General features: G+C 38.9%; 1 protein-coding gene across 1 annotated transcript; it reads left to right on the forward strand.

Moving 5' to 3' along the window:
* Window positions 1–1,787: 1,787 nt before the first annotated feature.
* On the forward strand, window positions 1,788–9,331 carry ppp1cc (protein phosphatase 1, catalytic subunit, gamma isozyme). Its single transcript, XM_061817994.1, has 8 exons — window positions 1,788–1,875; window positions 2,162–2,226; window positions 2,395–2,526; window positions 2,665–2,895; window positions 2,981–3,085; window positions 5,753–5,976; window positions 6,150–6,284; window positions 8,515–9,331. Exons 2-8 carry the CDS (start codon window positions 2,172–2,174, stop codon window positions 8,602–8,604), a joined length of 972 nt encoding a protein of 323 aa, XP_061673978.1. The 5' UTR covers window positions 1,788–1,875; window positions 2,162–2,171; the 3' UTR covers window positions 8,605–9,331.

Consider the following 9,331-nt stretch of genomic DNA (forward strand, 5'->3'; position numbering starts at 1 on the left):
CACGGGAATTGCGCCCCCCTTTGGGCTGCAGATAGTCAAAAAAGCAATCAAATAAACAAAGTCAACACATGAGGTACAAATTCACATACAATCTAATCCATGTTAAAGAAAGAGATGCAAACCAATGGCTCTCACTCCAGTAGTTACAGGTTTAGTCCTCGTCACAATCCTCGTTGTACAAATTCTGTAGGTTGAACAAGATTATGCAGTTACTCACGTCTGATACTTTTCCAACACAAACGCACTTCCTCACTACTCATACTCACGGACCTCACTGTATATGATACGTGGGCATTAAATACGCGTTACGCATCAAAAGCCATACTGTGATCTAACAACAACCGAATTGACACATTTTCCTGGTCAGCATTCAACCTTATATCATTTAGTACTGTGATAAGAAGCGATTCTGCACTCTGACAGATTTGGGAACTTGATTGAATCTTTTCAAAAAGTCCATTTACATTCAATAAATTCTCGAGTTGATTAAAAAATAACGTTTATGACAATTTTGGCTATGAAAGGGAGATTTCCCATGGGTCTGTCGCTTGCTAACATGGAAGCATCCAGTGTTCAATTTTTTTGAAGAGGCTTATAGCTACTAATTTAAGAGCTTTAGGAAACTCGCCTAACTAAAGTGAGCAAATGAATATTTGCTGCAAAAGATTTCTAAAGAAGGAAAAAAAGATTCAATTGACAACATCTGAATTTTCATTCATACGATCATTCATCTTGGAAAATGGATGGATGGATCGCTCAATCTTACATTGTAAGGATATACAGTCCAGATTTTCCATATACATCAATGGAACCACTTATACAAAGTCAACACTGCAGAATAGGTCTTTGAGAAAATATTCTTTCCTCAAACACAAAGGTCACTTCAAATAACCTATGTACTGGAACATTAAATATCCCATCCTGTCTCTTTACTACTTAATGCATGCATATTGACTATAGCACGTTGGCTGTTTTACTGATCATATTGTAAGTGAGGGGGCACCAACATTGTCCCTATGGGCATCGTGTAGTCCCCAAGGACCATGCGAGTAGCCCGGGGGCTTTTTGTAAAAATAGACTAATGGGACTTTGTGAGTTACTTATAATGTCTAAGATGTACTTATTTAAAAATGTAAACGGTTGCAGAGATTTATATGTTGCATATTGATATCTATCTGTTTCCTAACTTGCCAAATTATTATTATAGTGAGAAATCATGATGTGTGCTCGGTCTTACATAGATGAATATCCATCCAGATTCAGCCATTCATTTTCTGTATTGTTTATCCTGACTCGGGTTAGAGTGTTAATTATTAATACAATATTAACATTTAACTTTAAGTTAATTTGAGAAATGATACTTCAGAAGTGTGAAACTGGTAGCCCTTTGCACAAACCCAAACCCAAGAAGCAGCTTTTGGTTTCAAAAAGGTTGGTGACCCCCATCAAGATAATATTACACAAAGTTTCACGGACTGGCTGTATGTGTTCTGTAAAATAAAAGACAATTTTTGACCTCTTATAATGTTTATTGAATTAGTTGGCATCTTCACAACGAACGCGATCTAATGGTTATACTTACAAGTAATTTAGAGTTTTCAATTAAAGCTACCACGCATGTTTTGAGGGGATGTGGAAAGAAACCGGAAGACCCGGAGAAAACCCACGCAGGGACGCGGAGAATATACTAAATCCACACAGCCCGGATTTAAATTCGGGTCCCTAAAACTGTGAGACAGTTGCGCTAACCAGTCGTGTGCACCGTGTTGTGCATTTCGTGCCGTTATCGGTTCTGTTTTAAGGCCTCCATTCAAGCAGGGGGCAGCAGCGGAACTCCCCCCCCCCCGAAAACAGGTGCCTGCCAGTGTTCCCAAGGTGCGGCAGAGAACAGATCTTTGTGTACGCGATTGGCCGATAATCCACCTTTCCGAATCCAATCTAATATTTAGATGTAATAATTTTCAAGGCTACGTACGTTGTTGGGGAGGTGTTGGGTTTCTCGAGAGGGTCTCCGAGTTTCGACGTCAAAACAGGGTCAAAGCAATCTATTTTCGCCCTCCACCGGAAAAGCGACGTTCCCTTACTAACGCTGGGTGCTAATGCTAGGAGAGTTAGCAGTTCCTACTGAAACCTAACCTGGACTACTTTGATATTTGAACAGCAACACCACGATGGCTGACGTCGACAAGCTCAACATAGACAGCATAATTCAACGTCTCCTAGAAGGTAAATCCATTTGCTCTCAAATGGAGTTGAAGCTGCTCGCCAATGTTAGCACATTTGGCTAGCACAGCATTGTTTGTCAACAAATTGGAGCTGTACTTGTTTCCCGATGCCTCTGTTTTACACGGCAAGCGCCTCTAATGTCTTTGTGATGTATTTTGTATTTCCTAGTTAGAGGAGCTAAACCGGGTAAGAACGTTCAACTGCAGGAGAGCGAGATTCGTGGATTGTGCCTGAAATCCAGGGAAATCTTCCTGAGTCAACCCATTCTTCTCGAGCTAGAGGCCCCTCTCAAGATCTGCGGTGAGCTCTCCAAATGTGTTTTTTGTTCTACAAGAAAACAACTGTGATATTGTGCATACTTACAAGAAGCTGATTTTTTTCTTCCCCAAAAAATGTATTTTCTCTGTCTTACTAATAACCACTGCATTTCTATATCAGGTGACATCCATGGCCAATACTATGATTTGCTGAGGCTGTTTGAGTATGGGGGCTTCCCCCCAGAAAGCAACTACCTGTTTTTGGGAGACTATGTGGACAGGGGGAAGCAATCCCTGGAAACGATTTGTCTTCTGCTTGCCTACAAAATCAAGTACCCTGAAAACTTCTTCCTGTTGAGGGGGAACCATGAGTGTGCTTCAATCAACAGAATATATGGCTTTTATGATGAATGTAAGCTCTGTTACAAGTTTAGCAAACATGCTCAGTGAAGTTAGTGTTGTGATAATTGAAATTGCTTGCTTTTCTCGTGTTGTAGGTAAAAGGAGGTACAACATCAAGCTCTGGAAAACTTTTACAGACTGTTTTAACTGCCTCCCAATTGCTGCCATTGTAGATGAGAAGATCTTTTGTTGTCATGGAGGTGGGTTTTTGTTTTCTGAGCCACAAGATTACCATGAGGGTAGTCGGGTGAAATTCGCACCAATTACCAGGCTAACATTAAACCCATTTATGGGCAGGGTGGCAATTTTTTGCCTTATTAAGTTAAAAGACTCCTAACAGGCCACAATCAAGGAAATAACACTTCTTTTTCGTTTTAACGAATAAAACAGAGGGCAAAAAAGATGCACCCTCTCACGGGCAGTGTGCCAAAACTGGGACAGGTATATTATCAGTTCTGTGAAGTGGTACATACTAGAGAGGTTTATTAATTAATTCTTATTCTAGAACAACACTTATGCATTAATAATACTGATGGATTAGCATTTTGAAGACAAACTTGGTTGCATAGGGACCTTTCTCCCTTTCTTTTCTTGGAAAACGCTCCATGTTGGGTCAGGAAGGAAAGGGAGATAACTCCGTGCTAACTTTGACCGATGAGTTATCCTCTCCTATGGCTTCAGATTAAAACACTTAAATGTTTTGATATATTGAAGTATATAATGCGTGAAAATCATGATGTCCCAAAAATGGGACACTGCCCACAAATAGGTTCTGAACAATTGCTTTGCAATTGAGAAATAATCCTTCAAAATGTTAATAATCTGCACAAAGTAGAGAACATGTCACGAGAGTAAAAAAGACAAAAACAATTTGCTGGTACCTTATAACTGTGGCCAAATATTAATTTTCATAATGCAAAAATAGGAGGGTGTTGCTTGAAATCATTGTTCTTCCCCTGTTAACAATGGTTATTGACAAGGAAATGTGTGCAGTCATCACTGCAGGGATGAAATTTTCGACGGAATTCCGAAATTTTCAGGTGAAATTGTCATTTTCGTGAAACCTGTATATCATTGAGAAAAATTTGGGGGTGGGTGTATGGTTTGACGCGGGACGAGGCTGTGATCAAGACCAGCCGCCGGCATCTGTCGGCAACGCTCGTCGTGAAATTAGTCACACCTGTGATCGCGGAAAAAGGCATTGCTATCTGTTTACGGCATTGCTATCTGTTTACATTAAGTTTGGTGTTTATAATAACGACATCGTTCCGATTTCCGTCAGCATTTTGGCGGAATTTCGTCGGTATTTTCACTGTGTTAACATTTCATAGAGAAGCATTCTGTTTACTACGGTATAGTTATAACTCGTAGACATATGTACGTATATGTTATCGAGCGGTCTGCACATTTGCCAATATGGCGAAAGTCTTGGTGCGAAAAGATGAAGATCGGGCCAGGGAAATTGATAAAAACCACGGGGTAAAACACTGTTTCAGATGGGCATGGCTTGAAAAAAGTGTAACTGTACAGATAGGACCGAAAACGGTATCAGCATGTCTTACCGAACACATACAAAAAGTGGACGTTCGCGCAAAGTGCTGTGCACTCTGTGTTCCGATAGGAGCAAAAAATATCCAGGAGCATATCCAAACCAGGAAACACAAAGGTAAATTTCTCAAATATTATATCATTGCCAACTGTTAATAGGATTAGGGCTATCTGTAGCACTGGCCCGGTAGACAGTTGTGTACTTATTTTTGAAGTATAACTTGTAAGTGCAGTAGCCTATTTGATATAAATTTCACTGTCTACATTTTTATGTCTGAAGTTTGGCAAAAAAACTATTTTGATTTAGACTCTTATTTTAAGTTTTCAAAATATTATGATTGCCCTGTATTTACACTGTTAGAAGTAACCAAATGTCGCCATTTAACGGTGTGTTTTATAAAAAAAAAATGTGTGACCAAACTTTGAACTGGTTGCCCACCAATTGCAGGGCACACAGAAACAAACAAGCATTTGCAGTCACAATCACACCTAAATGCAATGTTTAGTGTCCAATAAATGCATGTTTTGGGATGTGGGAGGAAACCTGAGTGTCCGGAGAAATCCCACGCAGACACGGGGAGAACATGCAAACTCCATACAGGCAGAGCTGAGATTTCAACCCCCGTGCTCTGAACTGTGAGGATGACGCTCTGACCAGTTTGGCTTTGCACAATATAATCTTATTTCAAAAGTTTGTACTGTGGTGACTGGTCATTAATTTTAACAAAGTTAAGACACTTTAATCTACTGCCGTTGGGCACAAGCAGGTCTTTGTACGCATTGTTCCTCATTATTTTTCTCTACATCTTTGGGGTTTGGCGCACTGCATAGAAACTGTAAACCAAAATTTTAAAATTGGTGAGCTGGAATCTTAGTCCAGTTGCAGTCAATTCTCAATAGTCACAGGTGATGTTGAGCCTATCCTATTTTAATTAGTGTGAGGTGAGTTACATCCTGGTTTAGGTGGCATTCAATTACAGGGCTGTGTGAGCTTCTTCCTTTGTTTACAAACAGCTGTCTGGTAGATTTAAAATTGACCTGAAATGGTTAGTTAGAATCAAACAAACAAGAAAGCTGTGTAACTGATTTTCTATTGAAAGAGGCAAAACCTATTTAGTCCTTTTTGCTGGGCTACGATGACATTTTCCTGCAGTTTGGTTTTAGAACAAATGTTCTAAATCGACACTTTGACGTCAGTCTTTTTCATTTGTCCTTCATGGAACTTTTGCACGGTTTGCAAGGTGACGCTGAGCGAACACGATAGCTTTCATCAGCAGTCACGCAATATTTATTTGTACTTGCCTGCTGTTTTCGTACAGGACTTTCTCCTGACCTGCAGTCCATGGAGCAGATTAGACGCATCATGCGGCCCACCGATGTCCCTGACCAGGGCCTGCTCTGTGATTTGCTGTGGTCTGATCCAGACAAGGATGTGTTGGGCTGGGGGGAAAATGACCGGGGTGTATCATTTACCTTTGGCTCCGAGGTGGTGGCCAAGTTTCTGCATAAGCATGACCTAGATCTGATCTGTCGTGCCCATCAGGTAATTTTAGGACAAAAAAAATGTGTTTAGGAGGGCGAGTGTTTAAATTGACTGGAGATGAGTAGTTGTAACTGCTTTCCTTCATTAGCTTCAATGTCTACAATCATTTATTCAGTAATGTGGATGTCTATCATGTTTAGAACTCTGAATAGTTTCATGTGTTTTTCTTGCAGGTTGTTGAGGATGGCTATGAATTTTTTGCAAAAAGGCAGCTTGTCACTCTGTTCTCGGCACCCAATTATTGTGGGGAGTTTGATAATGCTGGTGCAATGATGAGTGTGGATGAGACTCTTATGTGTTCTTTTCAGGTAAGATATTTAGGCATTTTGGATTCTTATTTAAGACAGATTTGGTGTAAAACGATGTGCAGTGGTATCTTGACCTACGAGCGCCTCAACCTTTGAGTTTTTCAAGTTACGAGCCTTCATTTAGTCGATTCATTTGATCAAGTATTTTTCTGTGTGTGTGTGTGTGTGTGTGTGTGTGTGTGTGTGTGTATGTATGTGTGTGTGTGTGTGTGATGGGGTGCTTACTGTGTGTTGTGAACTAACATTTTTCAAGCGAGTGAAACAAGCTTCAGATATTCCATCGGCTATGTACTTCATGTTGTTGTGCCTATTGATCACGTAGCATATGTTACACCTGAAGAAATCATGTTTCCTTATGCTCAACGGGATGAAAAGGATGTTTCAAAATGATAGAGAACCCAATCACATGACAAAGCGAGCAACACCTTGCTCTTGACAAACAAAATTGTCTAGTGGCCAGGGAAATCCCTGGACCTTAATCCAATAGAAAACTTGAGTGACATCAAAGTCATGTTTCAGAGGCAAAACTAAGAAATCCTTAGGAACTATGGATTGTTGTCAGTCATTCTGGATTGGATTACTGCTTCGCAGGTGTAAGAATTTGGTCAACTGCATGCAACTCAGATGTGACTCAGTTCTCAGACAGTTATCTAACAAAATATTTTTTCCATTATTCACAGGGATGCTAAACCCAAAGGCTTTGTTTATACCCGAAAATTTGTGCTTGTAAAGAACAATGCAGACTTTTTTTTTTTTTTTAAATACAGTAGTACCCCTAATTACAAAATCAATTCGTTCTGGAAGTCGTTTCTTAGCGTGAATTTTTCGGAAGTAGAAGTCCATTTTACATGTAAATAGCCTAATCCCTTCCAAGCCCCCACCAAAAATAAGCATTTAAAATATGTTAATGTAAAAAATAAAAAAAAACTCAAAGAGAAGTGTGAGTGAAAAGTAAAAGGCATCGTGGGGGACGCAGCAAGAGGCAAAGGGTTCAGACCTGAGAGAAAACATGCATACGAACGCGCACAACCTAATTCCACTGAAGTTTGTTGGGGTTCATGGTGAAAAAAGATGAATTGTCTTGCTAAAAACAAATAAAAACTCACGACATGTGCTCGTATGATTCGGTGACAGTTGAGTGTCCAAGGGGAAATGCAAAACATCACAGGTAAAGATTGACATCCCTCCTAACCAATGTGATACCAGGAAGATGCTTTGGCGATAGCCAATGGGAGAGCATCTCTATTGCGCCAATTTCAATTCAAGAAACAGGATGTTTACGTTGGGTGGAATTTGGGAGCTGCGAATCCGGCGCCCATTTTCTTCTCCTTTCGTATCCTGAATTTCCTTTATAACAAGAGAGAATATTTTTCTGAGGAGGCGTTTTGTAACCTGAAATTCTTTTGTTACTACTACAATTTTTAGTTTTTTTTTTTCTGTCATTTAAAAATAATTTTTTTTTTCCTTATTAAAAAATAATATATTGTGCAGTGTTCATGGTAATAAAAACTGTTATGAGGATTCAGAGTTTTAAGCTATTACTTTGAATACAACTACATTTAACAATTTCAACCAACTGGCATCGGGTATCCACTAAAGACCACATGCGATTCGAGTGACTCATTTGAAAATATTAAGACCTGCAGAGATTTTTGGAAGTATTGTTCCATGTTAATTGCAATCGATTTTGCTCCCTTGTTAATTATAGTAAGGAATAATTAATATGATCAGTATTTTCAGTTTTTTTGGTAATGACATATACAGTGTTTTAATGTAAATTTGACATTTGAATGCCATTTACCAATGATGTGCTTGATGTCACTCACTAGGCCTCGACCCTTTTAAAAGCACACACTTGACTGGTCTTAGTGATCAGTAATGACGCTTTCATATAACACTCATTGCATTCTCACTATTTTTTTATACGATGTATTATTTTTCTTTGAAAAAATATTCAACGAGTAATGCGTTGAGTGACTTACGAGATGAAGTCATACTGAGACCGAGCTAGCTACCACATCAGATTGCTCAATTTATCATAAAATCTGGTAGTTTGATATTTTAGAGGCCTAAAGCACTGTTGTGATTTAAATCATGATTATTAAGCAATAATACTGATACATAATCTTCAAATGTAAGGCAGTCATAACATAAGTAGCCTTTATTTTTTTTAATGCTGTACATGCTGTAAATTATTTCACCCTCATACATTTTTCAATGTTCACCTCAGATTTTGAAACCAGCTGAGAAGAAGAAGCCCAACGGGAGCCGCCCGGTCACTCCTCCTCGCAATATGGTGACCAAGCAAGCAAAGAAATAAAGGGTGGGCTGGGCGTGGGGCTGTCAATACTGTTCTTCTTTTGTCCTTTGCATTTGAGGGATTGGTTAACCCTAATGTTGCCAGTACTGAAAAGAATTCCACTCCCACCCAATGAAAACGAAATGTTTTGTTCACAGGGGTAAATTGATATGTCACCATGAAAACCTCAGGTGTTTTGCACTCCATTTTGCAGCTACTCTTTGCCACATATGACTGTTCAGTCATTAAAAACGTAACAATAATGCTACATATGCACAGGAATGCCTTTATAGCTGTGCACAATTTTAGCAATTTTATTATTCATGTCATGTTTTTTTTTTCCCTGTTCTTTTTCAGTAATGGCTGTTACTGACTACAAATAATAGAGACAGTCACAAACACCACTTTACTGTTAAAATATTCAAAGTCTATTTACAGTCAGTGTCTTGGAACATTGACCTCTTCATATTTTTATTCGTTTTCTGCTAATTGAAATTACTAAGCAAGCTCTTTTAACGTTTAAATCTTTCTAATAAACATTGAGTGTACTTAAGGGGATATTGAGATGAATCTCATTTTTGTTTATTTAACACCTCAGCCTTTTTGTTTGATCACTATTGCATCACAATTGTAGAATGCTTCAACACAATACAAAATGCAATATAACGGCACACAAGTGCCATGTATGTCATCTGGAGCAGTCTTAAAATAAAATATTCATGTAATACCCTCACAAAAATATAAATCA

The sequence above is a fragment of the Syngnathoides biaculeatus genome, chromosome 4, assembly GCF_019802595.1.
Source record: "Syngnathoides biaculeatus isolate LvHL_M chromosome 4, ASM1980259v1, whole genome shotgun sequence".
Lineage (NCBI taxonomy): Eukaryota > Metazoa > Chordata > Actinopteri > Syngnathiformes > Syngnathidae > Syngnathoides > Syngnathoides biaculeatus.

Excerpts from the sequence above, each read along its gene's own strand:
- ppp1cc (XM_061817994.1), top strand. The coding sequence starts at position 2,172 with ATGGCTGACGTCGACAAGCTCAACATAGACAGCATAATTCAACGTCTC. Across the intron at positions 2,896-2,980 it reads ATATGGCTTTTATGATGAAT|GTAAAAGGAGGTACAACATC; the intron begins GTAAGCTCTGTT and ends CTCGTGTTGTAG. Across the intron at positions 3,086-5,752 it reads GATCTTTTGTTGTCATGGAG|GACTTTCTCCTGACCTGCAG; the intron begins GTGGGTTTTTGT and ends GTTTTCGTACAG.